The sequence below is a fragment of the Oculina patagonica genome, chromosome 13 (genome assembly GCF_052425735.1).
Source record: "Oculina patagonica isolate OP01 chromosome 13, crgOcupat, whole genome shotgun sequence".
NCBI classification, from domain to species: Eukaryota; Metazoa; Cnidaria; class Anthozoa; order Scleractinia; family Oculinidae; genus Oculina; species Oculina patagonica.
Genome location: NC_135770.1, coordinates 2,654,775 through 2,675,463, shown reverse-complemented (window position 1 = coordinate 2,675,463; position 20,689 = coordinate 2,654,775). Strand labels below are relative to the sequence as shown.

Below are 20,689 nucleotides of genomic sequence, written 5' to 3'. Positions count from 1 at the left end.
AAAAGAAAACAAAATAGCAAACCCCAAGAAACACAATTGTATACTTAATATTATAATCAACGTATAAGCATGATAATAATAGGCTAGCTTTTGAATTCTGATAACCTGGTTCACTGCAGCCATTAATCGGCATAGTATCACCGCTTCGTACTGAAAACAGGTGAATAAATTAAAATTTATATTAGTCTATTGTATAATACGAATAACCAGTGGCTTCTGCCGAGTAATAAATACCTACCATTTTAATTGACACCAGTCTTTATTCACGTCCCCAATATGTTCGAAAAATAAACACTTACTTAGAGAAGAGTCTTTAAGACCCCCCCCCCCAAATGTCAAGTCACTAGTCATCCCCACTCCCCCCCCAATTGGAAAAACGTTCCGCCGCCCCTGTTCAATGCACTGTTTCTACAGTAGAATCGCTCTAAGGAAACCGAAAACTTGCTTCGAGAAATGGGGGGGGGGGGGGGGGTTAAAATACCGTAGTATCCAGGAGAAAAAGATAAGATAAGATAACTTTATTTATACACGGTTTTTCCATCAGTCAATTAAGTTACTGGACTATCTACCTATCTAACTAACTACAAAAATTTAATAACAATAAATTCAAAATAACAAAAGAAAAGTCTGCTTTTCATGGAGGCCGTGTCTAAAATTTACTTAAAATTTAGATATTACTTTAAACTGTGCCGACTTAATTTAGATTTGAAATCGGCCAGTGAAGAAACGAAAACTGGTTCGAGAAATCAAGAGTTTCGAGAAACCGAGCCGGGTTCGAGTAATCGGGATTCTACTAAAGTTGTATGTTGGCCAGCAAAAAACCAGCGGTGACTGAGCTGCGACTGGAATGGGAAGAAGCCAAGAGAGCGCCAACGAGGGTAGCGGCGAAACTTACGTCTCAAGTTGTTTTCGGTTTTGAGTGGTTCCGGATGCATTAATAGTACATTTTTACGCAGGAAGGGATACTCCAGCAAGCGGCTTGGGAGAGGGTCGGAGGAGCATGCGGTTTTGCCGATAGTTTTGGGTTTTAAATTTTTCGGCTAATATTTTATGGGAGAGCTACGTTTTTGGCTTCAAAAACTTGCAACTGAAGCATTTGGTTAGGGCCGGGGGGGGGGGAAGGGGTGGAATTAACATGCTTACCCCCACCCCCACCACTTCCTGTGGTATCATTTGCGCAATTTTCGGTTTCTAATATAAAATGAGGAAAAGACGGCAGTAACAAAAATTGAAATTAATATATTTTTCCTTACTTACAAATCAGTCGTTTATTACAACACACAAAAATATTAACGATGAAATTTGAATTTTTTAAAAGAAAAAACTGACTTTAATCTTGCATCAGAAATCTTATCGCAAAAAATACGGTATATTTAAATATATTGTTACTCAAGTACGCGACCAAAGATCTCTCATCATTTCAAATGGCCATCTTCTCTCTTCAAGGTCGCGTAAAACGTTTGCTAGGATATCATACGGAGATCCCTCGGTGGTAAAATTATCAAAAGAATCATCCAGTTCCCTGTTTGACCGCCTTGAAAACCGGAAGTGGGGTAGATCGCTCTCAAACATATGTTCTTCTCTCCCGGAAGCTGTAGGTTCTGCAGTGATTTCACTTTCTCGTCTGCATTCTTCTTGGTGTTCCATTAATCTGTCAGACGGGCACAGTTCGCCACAAATTTCACAGGGCAGAGCAACGATGCTGTCCTCTTCTGCTTGCGCTTCGGCGCCGTCACGCGAGACTGAGCTTGGGAAAACATGATCACTCGTTCTTCCGCCGGTTGGAGCACTTTTGTCGCTGCCTCTGTTTCCACTTGCCGCGGCGATTTCTCGAAACACGCCATCAAGACCTTTTACAAGAAGAGGTATCTGTAAATCTTGCCTTTTCTCTTGACACTGGCGTTGATGAGCGTCAAGTTTCTCAGGCGGAATCGAAGATCCACAGAATTCGCAAGGCAAGGCAGTAGTCTGGCTTGCACGACTTCCATCGCAAGATTTCTCGTGATTTTGAAGATCTCTGATCAAGATGTATCGGCTACACTTGTGACAAAACTCCGTCCTCGATCCACAGAATTCTTGATGCTCTGGCATTTTTTCTCTCGGGAGGGATATTTCGCAGTATTGGCACGGAATTGGTCGCTTTCCGCACTCGTTCGCCAAATGATTGCCTTCCTCGCTTCTCGTCGTTTTCTGTTCACACTGAACGCAGTTAATTTCTGCGTGATACTCGTCGAAGTGCTCCCGCTCTTCGCTTCTCAACACTGCCTCTCCACACAAAGAACAAAGCTGAATATTTCGCTTGCAGTGCACAACGTGCATCTGGAAATTTTCGGAGGGAACTTGTCTCTGGCAGTTTTCGCATATCAATTCTCTTCCCTCCATTTCTTTGATTTCCTTCTTTATGAACTTTGGGCTAACTTAAAGTTGTTTCGAATCAAACTGCTTTGTCATTACTGGTGAAGTTGCATTTATACTGTGGATTACTTATTCCTAAATTTAGATTTTCCAGAAAACTCTTTCGAAATCTACGAAACCGGAAACGAGTGTTCCAGAAGTCACTGGAAATTTCGAGAACTTCCGGTTAATCGCTGGTACCCAGTTCCTCCTCAAATTTCGTCGTAAAGGCCATTTCCGGCGTGAAATCGTCTAAAGGAAATTTAATAAAGAGCCAAAGTTTGTTAAGTGGTAATCTTAGTTTTTCTTTCTCCCAAATTAAAGACGACCCAATACGAGATAGGTGAGGTGCTGCACACGATCACCTTGAACTTTATGCTCGTCCGCTTCAGCTCATTTTGGAAGGAAATTTAGACCGCTCACTCTATCAGTTTGACTTTGAGGGTGGTGGGAGGCTAGGTACGTTGAGTTAGACAATCAGGAGTAAGAATTTCTATTGTTGTTTTTATTTCCTTAACTTTGGCATGAATGCCTTTTTATCACCTTTGGTTTTGTAAAAAAAAATTACTCGAGATAACCTAGACATGTGTTTTGTTTACATTTGTATTTGGGTTGGTTATGAATGTTCTTTTTTTGACAAGTGGGGGAGGGGGAGGGGCAAGGGGGTGGATCAACCAATCAATCAGTTTGTATTTCTTTTTAAACAACTTTCCAGGACCTACACAGGACCCCTAAAGATAGAGTGATTTTACTTCACCTGGGGCAAAAAATTTCTCTTCAAAACATCTCTTTTGCATTTTTGTCAGAATTTCCTCCTCAGAAAGGAGGTTTTATTTGCTCACTTTGTTGCAATAAATTGTCCTTTAAATTTACAAATTTCCAGGTCTTCTAGGACCTGACAGAGAAATCACTTGTTTTATAGAACTTTCTAACCTGAAAACAACCTCCCATGTGGGTATATTAGGAAAAAAAATCAGGAAGTGCAGCAAGCCCAGGGCTGTCTGGGTTATGATTTTTTTCACTTGCTCTGCCCATAGATTTTTTCTCTTGCCTGTTCGCAAGCTAGGAGTTTGTAGTCCTCAGCGGAAACACCAAACAAAATTCCAGGACTTTCCATTTTCTCAGGACTTCTATTAATCCTGTTCACAACTTATCAGGACTGATCAAGTTATAAAGTCATCCTTTTTTGTAGAACTACATGTACATCTTGATCAAGAAAACTAGTGAAACTGAGTAGGAGATTATATTTTGCTAGACTTTCTCGACTTGTAGGCAAGTCTAAATATCTTTCGCATGGAAGTACAGGAGTACATACTACAGCATTTGAAGGAACCAGGGCTTGAAGACTCAAAACTTTCAAGTTACTGCTCTTGAAAAATTTATTACACAACAATTACTGTAACTATTTACTTATTACATTAAACATACAGCTTATCATACAAATTCCACTGACAAAGCAAAATATGGCATTTTTTACTTGTTAATGCGCTAAAAATAATGAAATAGCCGTCTTGTACCAGCTGTATAAGAACTGTGACCTGCACTCAAAAAAAAAGTGTGAAAAAAAAAGGCTGCTCAAAGTTTTTTTTCACTTCTCTGTCAACGATCTTTGGGAGAGGAGAAATTACTTTTAGCCTTGCAAAGCTGTGCTCCTAGAATAATTGCAGAGTGCCCAAAGGCTCTTATGAAAGAAATATTGGGTGCCCAGTTCTTAAAAGCTTTTGTGATCATAGCAGAGTTATACAAGTCACCAGAAGACAAAAGTAAGTCACCTGCGGCACTACAGCTCTGCTTGTATGACAGGATTAAATCATGAAGGTCTGAAAATTTTTCACTAAAAAGTTTCTTATTGCAAAATATGTGAACATACAAAACTGCTCAGTCAAATGAGAAAGACTATTAACTATACAAAGGAAACATTCAAGCTGCCTATGTTACAAACATGTTGCGAGATCAAGCTTTAAACTACATACAATGTGTAAATATACAATATCAATCCTTTGCAAACAAGCATTTTAAATAAATATACTACAGTCCTTCCAAGATCGTATCCTTCATTCAGCATTATTCTACTGTGGGGAACATCCAAGGCAAAAACATCTTTCGTATCTTTCATCGTAGCTTAAATTAAAAGTAAAACAATACTTTGTTAGCAAATATACTCTTTGGGAATATTTGTTTTATTAAGAACTAGCATAGCCTGAATTTCAGACATCCCTCTGTGCTCGCCTGCTTGCCAGAAGGGACGTCTGAACACATTTGAGCTTAATGCCGTCCGGTGACGTCACTACCCGAAAACCGGGTAGTGATTTTGATTGGTTGATTTAAAAATTATTTGCATAATTATGTGAAATTATGACTGAATTTTACCGCGCGAGGATTGTAATTTGAAAACGTTTGGAAAGAGTTCGAAAGAGTTCACCTTCCCAGAAATGAATTTATTAGTCATTTACCTTGAGTTTATTACTTTATTAGTTTACCTACGGATGAAGAATAGTAATGGAAATCGGTAGGTTTTAATTTGGCGGCATTCGTCGCTTCGACATGCAGTGCAGTGTTTTGCCAAATTTATATGTAATCTTGTTTTGTCAACAAAGCCGCTCGACGCTTATGTCCTGCAGCCTCGATGAGCCAGTGATTTCTGAACTCAGTGCCCACGGTCAAGTAGGATATTTTTGTATTGAATTCCGTTTCTTGATGCCTCTGAAACCGTCGAAATTGATTCATTTATTAAAGTACTCACGAGTGTGTTGTATTTGTCCGTTGCGTAACATATTATATTTTGATCGCTAGATAAAGCAAATCAGTTTAGATTAAATCGGTTCCGTAAAAGAATATAGCCTGCAGTCGATTAAAATATCATTCATTTGTCTCAAGTGTTTAATAGTTTACTATTAAAACAATTTTATACCCTGTAATCCTTTATTTAAGCGATTTTTCTTTCACAATTTCATGGCCTCGACAGAAACTTTTCCGCATGAATTAACACCAAAGCGTAGTGACGTCACCGGACGGCATTAGGCCCGAATGTGTTCAGACGTCCCTTCTGGCAAGCAGGCGAGCACAGAGGGATGTCTGAAATTCAGGCTAGAACTAGCAATGGTAAATTGCAATTCTTGAGTTTTGATTGGTTCACAAGCAACAGTATATAAGCTCATATACCATGGAACACAAATGTGGTAGGTGTACGCATCAGTGAGAACAGCCTGGGAGCTCAAATATTGCGATTCTTTGGGTGTTTTTAATAAAATTTCCACTTGCGCTTGTTGGATATGAGATCGTTATAGCCAACTCGACGCTACACACCTCGTTGGCTATCTACCATCTCATATCCAACGCAAGCTCATGGAATAACTGTTAAGTATGTGCAGTGTATAGTACATGACTCATTTAACCTGGAACCATAGTAGAAATAACTGTTAAGCAATTCAAACCTTGTTAAGGATGGAGAGGGTGGGGGAGATAATTTTTCCCAGTTCAGGATCTGAATGCAATGTTCCTGGGCAGCTAGTTTGGCCTGCAGATCAGTCAGCTTGGCATGGCTTGGAGAGGGGTGTCTGGAAAACCTGAATAGCGAATAGTTGCGAATATCGAATAGTTGCGAATAGCGAATATGTGACCCTCCATATGAAAAGGGGGCTTATCGTAACAGCGTTTCAAGAGCGTTTTTGTTTGAAACGCGTTTGAAACCCGTTTCAAATGCATTTGAAATTCGTTTCAAAGTGTTTGAAACGCGTTTCAAACAGTAGGCGTTTGAAACATGGTGAAACGCGTTTGCATGTGTTTGAAACGCCATGCTTAGATTATCATTACTGTTCAAGCATAATTTATTCAAAATGTGACAACGATTTCATCAAATTATACAGTGTCTACAGTACCTGAGGAAATCAGAGAATGATGATGTTGCAGCAGGAAAACTTTTCGATTTGAGTAACATTTTCTCCTCATCAATAAATCAGCGTGATGCACACTTGTGTTAATTGCAAGAGCTTGTCTGTGAATATTGCATTGTGTACAGTTGTACAGTCTATAAAATATACTTACATTGTATGTTTAATCCACATCACTTTGTGTCTGAGGCATGTTGAAAATATGTAACGCGTACGGTAAACAAACACATTCGCTGCACGCAAACTATATCACCACATATCCTGAAGCGTGTTTCTTGCGTTTGGACCATCTTGTCGCTTGTTAATTTCCTTGTAACTTGAAAAACCAAACTGAACAACACGTTTTCCGTTCGGTTAACCGATCATTTTAACTTTCAAATCTTGACCGCCAAATAAAGTAAACAAAGTATCAGGTTTTATACAGATCGTGTGCATTGTCACGTCTCACAAATCAGGTTGTTTTCTGAAGACTTGAAATATATCACTTTTTATCGAGATAATTTCGGCAAATAAGCGATATATTTCACTAAACTATAGATTGTAAAACGAAAAACTTATGTATGAACAGTTTAGTTACATTTGAAACTGTTGCGTGTTAATCACGTGCGAACTTGTGTAACCTGATGCTTCAAACCACAAGCGGGCCGCTTTGTACGTTCAACAGCGATCATTTGAAGTTTCCGAGGTTTCATGAATGGAGAATGACAACGCACACAGGAGAAAAGAAAACTGCAAATTTATGTTCCCTGTAAACACACTGCAATATAAATATTAGAAATTGTATCGATTGATCGATGAAAAATTTACTTTGGGATGCCAGATGCACGTTTTCGGTGAGTCGCATTCCTTCAAATGAAAATACAGTCACCGCTGAGTACTCGAGCGGCAAATGATTTAATTTTATACTCCTGTTAGTGAGGAGTAATACCAACCAGCTGGCTTTATCACACAGCGATTCTGCAGTTAACAGTTCGAAAATTAAGACAGCTTATCAAAACTTCTGCGCTAGTGTTCAGTAAAATGAACGCTGCTATGTTATGTTATTTAGCAGCGCTCAGTAAAATGAGCGCTGCTAAATAACTGCCAAATGGCTGCCGCGGAAAATTATTTTGTGCAGTTAAATTGGAGCTAATCTACAGCTTTCGCTAAATTCTGCAGAATGTCTGCCATTTGAAAGCAAAAGGGCCGCAGAAAGGCTTCCAGTCCAGTCAAAAACAAACTTTTCACCGAGCTTCCAACACGGGTAGACGTCATATTTTGTTTCGATTTGTTACCGGGATGTTCTGTGAAACCGTTCCAAAAATTACTACTGGGAAACTGTCATAAACAATGCTGTCTACCTCATACGTTCAGTAATAATTATGCTCAAATAATTTGGCGTTTCAAACCCTATAAAATGCGTTTTCTGCATTTGAAACGCTCTAAATTCAGAAGGTGTTTGAAACGCGTTTGAAATCTGTTTGAAACTGTTTGAAACCCGTTTCAAATGCGTTTCAAACGCTGCGTTTAAACGCGTTTGAGAGAAATTACGTTAAGCCCCCTTTTCATATGGAGGGTCACATATTGGGAATAGTCGGGAATAGTGATAGTGATGAATAGTGCGAATAGTTAACAATTATTCCATGAGCCCCCGTTGGATACGAGGTGGTAAATAGCCAATGAGGCACGAAGCGCCTGGTTGGCTATAACGACTCATATCCAACAAGGGTGAATGGAATAATTGTTTTATTAAATTCTTCTCACGTTTAAATCGACTGGACATTTTATTTTGATGTAAAGGAAGTGATAGTACGAGGAGGCGCGAAAATTTCTGGCGCTGTGTTCACTTCTTGAGTTGAATTAAACATACGAGGAAAGCGAGCGAGAGAGTTTTCTTCTCAAGATTTTCCTCGAACAATCTCCTCTAAAATCATCTAAATATCCTGGAAATTGTGACAACAGTTAAGATTACCGAGAAGATCCGAAGCAAAAGCTTTTCTGGAAAATACAGGTCTTGTGCAAGTCAACTGAAGCAAGTGTTTACATTGCACTTCTTTACGGCTCCACGGCTGTCATCAAGACTGCTATATTATTTGAAGCGAAATTGAGCTCAAAGGGTAACAGGTTTATTGAAGTATAAAAGGACAAAACCAAGATTGAAAGGTAACAAACTTTACTGAAGTGCTGAGCCTCATTTTATGACGTACAATGAATGAAACTGCATCGGTTTGCCGTTCCTTTGAAAATTTTTTGCTGCTTTTCTACTTTATTTACTCGCTCTTGTTGTGCGTTTACAAGTATCATTAATTAAACTTTTCGCATCTATCCTTTTGTTTTGCGTAGTTAAATTTACTATAGCATTTCTGTGGTTTTTGTAGGCACCGCTGATTATTCATTGTTCATAAAGCTCACCAAATTTGCTGTTTTCAACCATTTTTCTGATGGAACTGTCACTTCCCACAGAAAAATTTTACGCTGAGTGGCACTTGCCGCACTCATTTCCTATATAAGGTCAAACATAGGTATACTAGCTGATAACCGGGATTCAGTGAACCAATCAGAAAGCTAGAAATGCAATATCCAAGGTTGAGAATTTAATAATGATAAATAGTCGTGAATTATGACGAATAGTGACGAATGATCGCAAATAGTGCCTCGAATGGCAATTCATGAGAATGAAATGTGAGTAAAGACAGTTTATGGTCGGTCGGCATTGTGAGATAGAGCAACCGCTATATAGGCTTAATAGATTAATAAAAGTGATTTATATTGTTATATCTTGACTTACACTCTCTTTTAGAGTGAGCGGGCAAGCATATGATATATAATTAGCTTGAACTTCTAGATTGGTCTGTGCATGTGGCGGTAAATTTTGTAGAAACCCTGTAGGCGTATCCACACCAACTATTTACGACTATTCGTCACTATTCGCGCCTATTCAACAACCATTTGTCACTATTTGTGACTATTTGTCACTATTCGCTATTCGCAACTATTCGCTATTTTGGTTTTCCAGACACCCGCTTGGAGAGGGTAGCATGATAATTTCCCAGATGGCCCCAGAAACCCTAGGTTGTTTAAACGAGTCTGATTTTCATTTCTCATTTTTGATTATCATAATCTAAAACAAAGGAAAATAAAACTCAAACTGGCTTGAAAATTTTTTAACCAAAGATATAAAATTAAAACCACAACACATATATAACAACATAAACATGCACCCATGGCAAAGGGGAAATAAGATCCTCTCCAAATAAATCTCAAGCTTGCCAACTTGGCATCCATGCATGGATTTCAAGCCAAGCATTTGATGGGCAGTTCAAGAAATGAAATCCTCGTTGCACCTGAAACAGCCATCAAATCAAGGTCAAGACAAATAAACTTTAAACGGTTCGCGTGACAAATCAATATAAGCTTACAAAAATTCACAAGACCCAAGGATTGAATTATGAAGCTGGTAATAATATTCTGAACGTAGGATAAAAGGTTCACTTCAATAGTCGACCCCAACTTACTTGACGATCGAACACAAACTGCAAAATGTTCCTGTGCAATGTGCACATTGTCGACTACAGTCATCACACGTGTTTCGTTCACAGAAGACGCACGTCACACGCAAGCCACGCTTCGACTGAAGACAACTTTGACATTTGAAGGTTTCTTCTACTTGCAAGTTGTTGTTCTTAGCCGCTTCGGCTTTCTTGAGTCGAAGTGATCCTTCGTGCATCAGTTCTCGTGTTCTTGCTGCAAGGATTACAGAAAAGAAATGATTGTAAGTCGAAAATCTAAAAATCAATTGCAAAGTTAGCCTTCTTCAAATGCAAACGCATCTATGAAACCTACCGTAAATACCGTTCATATTGTTCAACTTTTCAAAGTGAAAAGTATTCACATGGGTCTTAAGCTGCAGTGGGGAGGATCCGTTGAAAGGAAATTGTCTTTTAGGCATTTTTTCACTAAGAAACAAACGCTACAAACTCGAAGAAACACAACGCAAACGAATTTATAGTTTGTCTGGAAAGGACCGACTCATCAGCTATGTGATTGGTTGAATTTTCGCGCCAAACTTCATGCTGATCGTTTCCCGGATCTTGCGCACGACAACTAAGCGCGGTTGATTTGAAATGGAGGAAAGAACATGGCCTCCATTTTGGCCAAGATTTTAGACGGGGAAATAACATTGAAGGACTTAGCCGATCCCCGTCAAATTCATAGGAATGAGGTAACCTGTAGGCTTCAAACTAAACTGCAAAGGCATCCAGTATTTTGCTTTTGCACTTCAGTATATTGTCCACTTTGTTGTGATGAAGTTATGCTATCGACTATATGCTTAATTCCTTTCGAATTGTATAATTTTTTGCATCTAGTATCGCTAGGACAGTACCCGTTAAAGTCTGCAGTAGTCACATTTAATGTATTTTTTTAACATAGCGGTACTCCAAAGAAACGCATTAGATCAATGTATTTAGAATGTCAGAATGAAATGGGTCGACTCGCTTTCATGTGTCTGTTAACTCTTCAAGAAGGGTCATTCCATTTTATAATCCGGGGGGTACTCACATATAAGGGCTTTACGGGTATGTGCCGCTCAACAGGCCAGGTATGCTTTTTGCCTCTCTGGAACAGGGTATAAAAATCACCCTGTTGACTCTGGAACAGGGTCGATTTTTCCCCAGAATCCTGATTTAACACGATCAAGTTTAGCTATGAAACTCCGCTCCCCCCATCGCTTTATCATATCTCCAAGCCACAGACGAGGTCAAGTGAGTGCTTTGTGATTTACGCTAGTGTTTTAATATCTATCTATATATATTTCCACTGGGGATATTGTCTGGGACAGGGGACCTATTTTTGCAATGTTTGTCTGGAAGAGGGTCACAATTTTAGCTTTTTTTCTCTGGAACAGGTTCAGAGTCTCAGAGACTTGGCAGCACACCCCCGTAGTAAATTTTAGGGAGTACTTCCCTGGGTATTATATCTACAATCCCTACCCTGAAGCACGTCAAAATCCCCTCCCCCAAGAAAAAAATATCAAAGTGCAAACATGATGGCCTTTAGAAATATAAACCAGATTTTTCTTAAACCCAACAGAAAAGAGCCAACTTTTGCCCCAAGCCCTTCAGAAATATTCCAAAGATCAAAGAATGTTGATGGAGCTACACCTTCAGAATTGAATTTCAAAAACCTTGAAAAAATCTCATTTAAGGGGAGGGGAGAGATAAAATGGAATGACCCATAGAGAGAAAGTGAAGATGCAAAAACTTGTCTTGTGCAATGTTTGTATTTACTAGAACTAGGAGTCCATTTAGGTATCTTTGAACTCAATACTATATTTCTTCTGGATCCTGCTCATTTCCATCGATATACAATTTTATTTTTTGATGTCAATTTTTCTTTTGCCAGGATGTAAAAAGTGAAGACGAAACGTTTAAAAAGCATGATATTGCAGAACTGGTGCCCTTCCTTCTTAACTACCTCAGAGAAAAGACTTCCCATCACTTCACCCCACGGCAAAATGCAGCACTGACCCCCAAGAAGACGCCAGTTTCACAAGCCAAAGGATCTAGCTCCACTTCAGAACAAAAACAGAATGCCACAAAGAACTCCTCACGAGGGAATTTATTTCCTTCACAAAAGACTCCTTCACCCTCCCCTGTTACCCCACTATCGCAGAGTCGGAGAGAAAAGTTACATGAGCATCATTCCTCCCCTTCTTCATCGCCGCGTTTCAGGAGAAAGTCGCCAAAAGTTCAAGGAAATGATAGAGATAGGCTGTCGCCATTGGTTACACAGCCCAAGTTAAATATTGATGATCCAGATGATTTTCCTCCCATGGGATCTACCAGGTGTGTGCAGTTATAAATTATTGTGTTGACAAGTAAATTTATGTTAAAAATAATTTTCAAGCACACAGCATGTCTAGGGTGCTGTTAGTCAAGAGAATTTCAACTCCAAAACTGGGGATCTATCCTCTTTTTAAGAAATGAAGAGAGTTGTCACTGAAAATCTCATTGAAGGGGAGCTTATATTGTTGACTTTTAACCCTACTTTAAGACTAGTTTTATTGCATACTAGCTCAAGAATAAATCAACGTACTGAAAAGATTTGACCCAAGCTGATCTTAAGTGGAAAATGTGCTGCAATACATGATTAAGGTTGTTGTAGTAATTTTACAGGTAATTGGCTTTTGTACAACTAAGATGCAGTGGATTTCATCATCATTGATCATTTTCAGGGTTGTTATCATCATCATTATCATCATTGTTGTTATCATCATCAAAAACAATATGGTGTTATGACACTGATAGTACGAGTGCAGTGGGTTTGTAGCCTGGTAAAAAGATGCTACATGTTCATAGATGCGTTTGCTTTGAAGAAGGCTACCTTTAATTTTATATCTTACTTATTCGTTTCGACTTTGATTGACAATCATATCTAGTAATCTTTTCATTTTTTGTCCACAGTAAACAGGTAACTCCATCAAGGCGAATCACACCAACACAGGTCAAAAGTGATGGAAAGAAAGGAAAATCATCACCAGCATTTACATCATCACCATTTGCATCTCCAAACCCATTGCTGGAAAGCCATGGAAGTCCAGCGTCATTACAAGAAGAAAGAAACATGTTAAAACTAATGAAATCTAAAAGGAAAAACAAAGGGGATTCCCCTTGGGGAAATAGAACTAGTCCCAGTCCTCAATCTGGCATCAGATCTCCCCCACTTCACGTGCTGGGAGATTTCATTGTGTCTCCACCAAAGCAGCCAACAACACTGGACGCCTGGCAACATGGCCACTCAAAACTTAATGACAGCCTGTTGTCAACACCTTCGCCGTACAAAAATTCTTCTGTAAAAAATTCGACAGGCACTTCGTCCACAAATAATGTGAGCTCTCAACAGTTTCAAGAACAAACCCAACAAGAAAAAGTTCAGTTTTTGCAAGTGGATAAAGACAAAGTTGTTTTCCATGATAAACTTGATGCTCTTGCTAAAGTTTATTCCAAGTGTATTTTAGGTAAGTTAGAGCCCTCTCCCATACCTTTTTGAAAATTGGGTTTTATCTAAGTTTGCAATATTTGGAAAGCAGGGGTGGCATAGTGGTGCGAGCACTCACCTCACACCAATGTGGCCCAGGTACAATTCCGGCCCAGTGCCATGTGTGGATTGAGTGGCTTTGGTCCTATTAGTGGTGCCATGCTCTATAGGGAAAACAACTGTTAAAATGCACGCGTAAAGTGATGAATTTTATTGCGCAACCAAACACGGTCAAAAAGCAATAAAAATTAAATGTTTCTGTGCTTGCGGTTAGTTCCACTCCAGTTTGCTTGCGGTTAATTCCACTCTGGTTTGCTTGTGGTTAGTTCCACTCCGGTTTGCTTTTTTGTTAGTTTTACTCCGGTTTGCTTGCAGTTAGTTTCCCCCCTGTTTGCTTGTGGTTAGCTTTTATTTGTTAGTAAGGGCAGCATTTTTTTTTAAATTAATAACTGTATCACTTATGCAGTGCTACTTTTGTTTACGCATTTTGTGCGTACATTTAGACACTTGTTTTCCCTGTAGAGCATGGCACCACTAAAAGTAACTAAAGCTGATTGAGTTTGTTGTTGGTTCTCGTCCTTGCTCCAAGAGTTTTTCTCTGGGTTCTCAAGTTTCCGGTTTGGATAGAGGACCTACTTAAAAACCAGCTAGAGTTGATGTGGCTTCCTCTCTAAGATATAGAAATTAATATTTTGTAACATGCAATTTTCATTTATTATAACACAGAAAACTTGGTTCCAAATGTGACAGCAGAACTGTATTTTGTGGTACAGCTGTTAACTGCAAGAGGCATTGCTCCGGAATCGCAGCAAGATGAGGAAACTGGTAAAGAGACTACTAATTATTTTATTATGAGTGTAAAATTGGTAAATTAGGTAATAAGGGGTGGTGGCTACATGTTTGGAAAGAAAATAAAAAACATAAAATCTTTGATAATGATCAAAATTTATACCTGATTCCATAATGGCAGCAAAAGGCTGCTGAGAAATGATGCAGAAAGTTTTTATTGAATAAGCAATTTTAAATGATTTTTCTTTTATTTTTTCGGGGAGGGGGGGGGGCAAAGGGGGGATAGCTGTAGGGGGTTGTGAATCAAAATCATGTTCTGATTACCTTTTATTATTATCTTAGGGGTGTGAGAAAGGGTACTTGATGTTTTTGAAAAATTGCAAGATCTCCCCATTTTTGTCTTTCTGTCCCCCCTTTCCTCCTTCACCAGTAATCTTCTTGAATGTACAGTTAAATCCTGATATCTTGAATCCTCAATAACTTGAATCTCCCACTAACTCGAACCTTTTTTGACTCCCCTTTAGGTCATATTGTTTAGTTACTAATTTTACCCTCGATAACTTGAACTCTCGACAATTTGAACCTTTTTTTATTTCCCTTGAAGGTTTTAGTTATTGGGATTTAACTGTAACCTAATTTTGCATCTTATCATTCACCTCTTGTATACCAGGTAAAGCGGACAATGGAAATGTTCTTGGCTCCATTCATAACTGTGCCTATTTTGCTGTGACAATTCTTCAAGAGATTCAAAGGTGTGAAGTCATGGCTAATGCAATATTCATTTTCCCTGTTTTGTATTGTTATTATTGACTGTGTAAATATAGCTATGTGCAAATTTTTACCTAATAGTATGTTGTTTTCATTGAACTTGTCAGGTTGATACTGCTGTTAGATAAGGAAACTCTTCGCTTATTGGCTGAAAGTCCAAGGGTATGTGCTATCATTTTTGTTTGTTTATTCATGCCCTTGTCTGTTCTCCAATACCTGCTCTCTTATGCCACTTTGAATTTTACCCCGTCACAAATGATTGACTAAGCGCCGAAAATTTCAAAAGTGCTCAGAAAACTTCATGATCATCTCCAACAGTTATTCTTTGGTACAGGAAGTAATAATTTATGACATCTGTAGTCTGAAATAAGGGAGTTTTGCAGTCATGACTTAAATTTACAAACAATCTGCCAAATCCAAATAAATTATTCACAAAGTGTTCAAGTCTTGTTATAGCTCCCTACTCAAATGTTACTTTAACAGTGGCATTTGAGTAGAAGCACTGCAAGATAGAACCAAACTTTTCAGGCTGCCAACAACCCTCCAAGTTAAGACCATTTTAGTCGCCATGGCGACTAAAATTTTGGAGCTGGCGACTAAATTGGAATGGAAGTCGCCAGCCTGGCGACTAAAATTGAGAAGAAGGATTGAAAGCGCGAGCTTTTGGAACAGCTTACTACCTGATTTGCGGCAAGCACAAACTCTCAATGGTTTTCGAATTGGTTGCCGACATCATTTTTCTTAGTCATAAACTAGCACACGGCATTCATGTAAAGCAGAGTTATTTTAGTATAGATTAGTATTGTTTAGTTATTTGTATTGTATTTATTACCTACCTACCTTAATTTAGTGACTAAAATTTTTCACTGGCAACCAAGGAAAAAATAAACTTGGAGGGTTGGCCAATCATTTTTCCTTTGATATCTTAGATTGCAGATTTCTCACCCAGTCTGAAAGAGACATTTCTTCAGCAGTACAGGACCTATTCCGTTACCAAGGTTGGTTTCAATGAATCTTTCTGCAGGGCTGCAAATAATTTTTTTCACTTGAAAGGACATATGTCCTTCCAAGACCCTATCTTGGTTGGACAAAACAAAATTGTGGTTGGACAGTTTTTTATTCAACCTTGCCATAAAATGATTTACGATCAAAAAATTGTCCAGACATCATGTCCGACCACACTTGGGATTTCGTCAGACATTAGCAAATTTTGGTCGGCCAATGTCCAATGACCGACTGTTATTTGTAGCCCTGTTTCTGTATAATAATTACCGTATGTTTTACTCTTTCGTGTATGATAAGTGAAAACTAACTTTTATAATTAGCAATTACTTACTAGCATTTCTAAGTCTAAATATTTGTTCATTTGGTTTCAAGTTACAATTTAATGACATTTTGTACAGCTCAGGTTAATAACCACACAAGCCTCTTTTTAAGGAATCTCAGCTGAATTTCATCAAGTCACCCTTGGGTGGGGTACCATTCAGTGTCGAGAGAGACAACAAGCAGAACTTTCCAACAGACAGAGCTTTCCACAACTTCAGAAAACAAAGGTAAGCTAGCTAAATCTGTCTTGGGTTAGTTCAGCCATTTTACAGGTCACAAAAACAATCTCCCATGCATTCTGTTTTCCCAGGAAATATATAAAAAAAATATCTCTGGGGGTCTGAATGTATAAACATAGTTTGATGGTTGCCAAGTGTCATTTACCTTAAAATACTTTATAGGCTTTATTTTCACAGCTCACTCATATGTTGAAGAGTAGACTATGAGATACACCTACCGTATTATGTGAAATTACGCTTGTGTTAATTAAGGTATTTGAAATTAACGCGACTTAAATTATCGTGAATCAAAGAAAAGTTACTTCCCAATAAAGGAAATTAACGCGAACAGAGGGCAACATTTTAAAATGAAAGAAATTAACGCGACGTACACTAAAAAACACTTGTCGAGACAACAATAACAAGTTTATTTCAACACTAGAAGTATAATCTGAGACGAAAACAATGTTCGTGATACTTAAGCCAAACGTATGGGTTAAGCGAAGGAATCTGAGCGCTTCGAGCGTTCTTAACAGTTTCAGTGATACCGGTAGATTTCCACCCTGATGAAATTATGCTTTTTCCTAGGAGATTAGAACGTCTGGACTGTATCGAGAAATTGGGGAAAAATAAGGAAAATTAAGGTCGCGAAAATTAACGATCCAATAAAGCGTAGTTTTCCCTCTGATTGTTGAGTAAAAATTGAAAAGGCTGTTCCTTGTTACGTGAAACAGCTGTGCAATAACGTATGTCCAAAAAATTTATTTTTAGGGGAGACCATTAGTAAAATGTTTCTTCAACCAAGGCAATTATAGCAGTTAAGGGGGTTACTGGTTACTGGGGGAATCTTAAACTTCCTAACAGCAGCTGGACCAATCAGGATCAAGAACGAGCTTTCAAAAGCAATGACGTCACCCTTTGGAGATTTCTCCTTTTGCATTATGAGGGTAACTTTTATGTTTGGCAGGGAGTATGACATGAAAACAAAAAGAGGGAAAAGTCGAGCATGTTCTAACGTAAACACCTTTTAATATCATCCTTGTTGATATGAGCCAAGTAACCAGGAAAGTTGCAAGCTTTGAAATATTAAAGAGCCGTCGAGGCGAGTGTGGGACAGGATGGTGTGTAGACGCGGAAATGGCGCGAAAAAAGGCGCCAAAAGCGCGGGGTTCACGAGGGTAATACGTAGCGCTTCTTGAAAAATAAGGATGGGCCGATACCGGTTTTTCAAAACGATACGATCTCGATACGATATTTGCCTTTTTTCTCGATATCGATATCGATATTATGACGTCATTTCCGTCCTGACGTCATTGGTTTGTCACGTGACCATACAAAGGACAGACTTGGTATCATAAATGTTAGCCAAGAATGTTGCTTTTGGTCTTTTTGTTTCACTGTTCATCAGGAATGTGTGGACATCAAGTCAAGGCAAGAAAATTTCAAATATTGACGAGAACATCAATATTTCTTTGAGCAAAATTGCATTTTTAAACCTCAGGTGCTGACCAGAAGACCGCAGGCTCAGGTCACGTGTGCAGTATCGAAAACGTATCGAAAGTGCGATATTTTCCAAAAGTATCGATACTTTTCCAAATTGTCAAAATATCGGTGTATCGAATATTTGGTATCGAGTATCGGCCCATCCTTATTGAAAAATGCTAAAATACCTTAAGGTTAGTATGCGGCTACTAATTTTAGCCATTTTAGCGAGTTGGTCAAAAATCGCTATTATATAAAATTGAGTGCTCGCTAAAATTTGTCTCACTTAAATTTAATACTCGTTAATTTTAAGTACCTCCCCTCCTACCCCAAAGGGAAACAAAATAAGCATTGTCAACTTGAAAAATTCTTTTAAAAATAGATGCCGATAACACTGGCAATGCAGTGTTGGTTCAATTTCAAGCGAGTTTGTTCTTTTACTGAATATTTTTTTCCATCTTATGGTTTTCACAAAATCGCTAAAATTAGTAGCCGCTAAAAATAGTGAAACCATTCGACAACCCTGTTGAGTTTTTGAGAGGCGAAGGCTCCATTTCCCCTCTAGTGAAGTGAAAGTTCCATTCAAGGCAAACTTTCGTTCAAACATTTGATGTCGGTACCAGGCCCGACGCTGTTGGAAGTTTAAAATGTTGCGCCAGAACAGCCTACGACTTTCTACCAAACATTGCAGCCGTACACCGAGAGGCCAAGCCCGATGATAGTGTGTTAACACATGTTTACGGTCGAAGCTCTCGTAAGCGGACACCCTCGGGACGCGAAAAGTGTCCGTAACTGGAGCTGGCCGCTTACGAGAATGGTTCTCATAAGCGGCCACTAGAATTGTAGGGGATAGATGGCCGCTTACGGGAGCTTAAAAACAAAAAAAGTCTAAGTCGTAATCTCTGAAAGTGTCCGCGGCCGCTTACGAGAATGTTCGCTACGAGAATGTGAAAATACAGAGTTTGTATGGGAGTTTTAAAAAACGGGGTTTCAAACAAGGCGGCCGTAAGTAGAGCTGTCCGCTTACGAGAGTGTCTGTTAAGAGAGGTTCGACTGTATACAAATCACAGCCACTAGTAATAGGCTAAGTATATCCGAGCCGTGAAGGGTATGGCGATTTTTTGATGCGACTTTATGCGACTTTTGCCGCAATGAAAATCGCACGAAACTTGAAAGTGTAAACCAGCGGAGATTTCAGCGCAGATTGTTGCCGCGATATCACCGAGTTTTGTTCATGCTCAACTTGCACTGGAAAGCGCGATAAAAATCGCCCGCAAACGGTCCTAAAGATCTGACCACTGACCCCTCCCTTTTTAGTGCAGAATGCACTATTATGATGGTTTGGTGGGTTGGCGTTTGCTAAACCCCTCAGGCGCTAAAGCACTATGGTGTAAACTTTTAATCACCAATTAATGAATTAATATCAATTAATTAATTATTTCTGTAAAGGGGGAGGGGATGGAGAGCACCTGACCGTGTGCCCTTGGTAAATCGGGGAGTACATTACGATACTTATAATTTAAGAACTCAAGGTATATATTTGTTTCAGAAAGCACTATGCTCTCCTTGTGGTACAATTCTTTCTGGAAAAAATATTTTGTGCTAAACGCATGCGCAGATCAGTCTACATCACGAACATTGCGTTTTTCTTCTGCAGAAGGATTCGTGTAGACTCCGTGGCCCCAAGTTAAAACCACAAATTAATTGAATTAGACACTAAGGCGTCATAGCAGTTCATGTGAAATAATTCTTAAAATGGCAACGCTGTTTTCTTAGAAAAGGTGATCTAGCATCTCATAATTAATTGATAATATCTGTGTTATAATCAATGTCGCCTTGTTTGCAGATAATAAATCACGTTACCATATCATCATGTTACATCCGTTTTCGACAAAAACAAAAGTGTAATGTTACATGTTTTTGACAAAAACAAAAGTATCTCGTTTGCTGTTTCAATATCAAACTGAAATTCAAGCTATCGAAAATTAAAATAACAGGGACGTGTTTAGAAATTTTGTATTAAAGCCTAACGTGGTGTGCTTTTCAATGCGGTTGAATTCCTGTAGAATCCGTGGCGTTAATTTAATTAGGCATCACAGCGATCTGCGAGAAAAACAACAATATCATGTTACATCCGTCAGTTCCTTTCCTTTGATTTGTTCTCCATCGGTTGAACGAACCTCCGTTTTATTTTGTAAAACCTCTGCCGCTTTAGTGTTTAACATGCTTTCGTGACGGTTCCGACATTTCTTGAAAGAAATCTTCACACTACGTGCTTCTCGGCTTCATGCTTGAGTGAGCGTGTGACGTGTTCACCAGACCGTGGCGAGAGCATGATCTGGTGCACGAAATGCTTTAGCGACAATTTCAGGGAAAAAGCCGCAATTTTTAGCGACAATTTCGGGGGAAAAGTCGCAATTTCGACATTTTATGCTTTGTAATTAATAGTTTGTGCTCTGCTCGTGCACAGTTCTGAAAATTTTTAGGTCTTTTTAGTGCAGAATGCACTTTTGTGATGGTTTGGTGGGCAGTCGTGTGATAAACCCCTAACGCGCTAATGTGTAAACTTTTAATCACCAATTAATTAATTAATATCAATTAATTAATTATTCCTTGTGGAGGGGGGGGGGGTGGGGAGCAGCTGACCGTACCCCTAGGTAAAACCTGGAGCACATCTACGTTACTTTCATATGAAGATCTCAAACGTATATATTTGTTTCAGAAAACCCTTTGCTCTCCTTGTGGTACTACTCAACGTAATTTACACCAAACGCATGCGCAGATTAGTCTACGTTGTTTTCTGGA

General features: G+C 38.9%; 3 protein-coding genes across 3 annotated transcripts in view; 1 reads left to right on the top strand and 2 right to left on the bottom strand.

The window, feature by feature from the left end:
- Positions 1-1,219: 1,219 nt before the first annotated feature.
- On the bottom strand, positions 1,220-2,508 carry LOC144634199 (XIAP-associated factor 1-like). Its single transcript, XM_078493099.1, has one exon. It carries the CDS (start codon positions 2,380-2,382, stop codon positions 1,390-1,392), a length of 993 nt encoding a protein of 330 aa, XP_078349225.1. The 5' UTR covers positions 2,383-2,508; the 3' UTR covers positions 1,220-1,389.
- Positions 2,509-3,733: 1,225 nt separating this feature from the next.
- Positions 3,734-10,341, bottom strand: LOC144634208 (uncharacterized). The gene is made up of 3 exons (XM_078493108.1): positions 10,107-10,341; positions 9,779-10,007; positions 3,734-4,515 (listed from the first exon to the last, which is right to left on the bottom strand). The coding sequence occupies exons 1-3, from the start codon at positions 10,210-10,212 to the stop codon at positions 4,464-4,466; spliced, it is 387 nt and encodes a 128-aa protein (XP_078349234.1). The 5' UTR covers positions 10,213-10,341; the 3' UTR covers positions 3,734-4,463.
- LOC144634181 (codanin-1-like) overlaps positions 10,294-20,689 on the top strand; it is a 42,230-nt gene continuing 31,834 nt past the window's right edge. The window contains exons 1-8 of the mRNA XM_078493074.1: positions 10,294-10,485; positions 11,667-12,109; positions 12,728-13,281; positions 14,028-14,126; positions 14,761-14,842; positions 14,966-15,020; positions 15,788-15,856; positions 16,296-16,411. Coding sequence (XP_078349200.1) covers positions 10,402-10,485; positions 11,667-12,109; positions 12,728-13,281; positions 14,028-14,126; positions 14,761-14,842; positions 14,966-15,020; positions 15,788-15,856; positions 16,296-16,411 — 1,502 coding nt within the window. The 5' untranslated portion in view covers positions 10,294-10,401. The remainder of the gene's footprint in view (positions 10,486-11,666; positions 12,110-12,727; positions 13,282-14,027; positions 14,127-14,760; positions 14,843-14,965; positions 15,021-15,787; positions 15,857-16,295; positions 16,412-20,689) is intronic.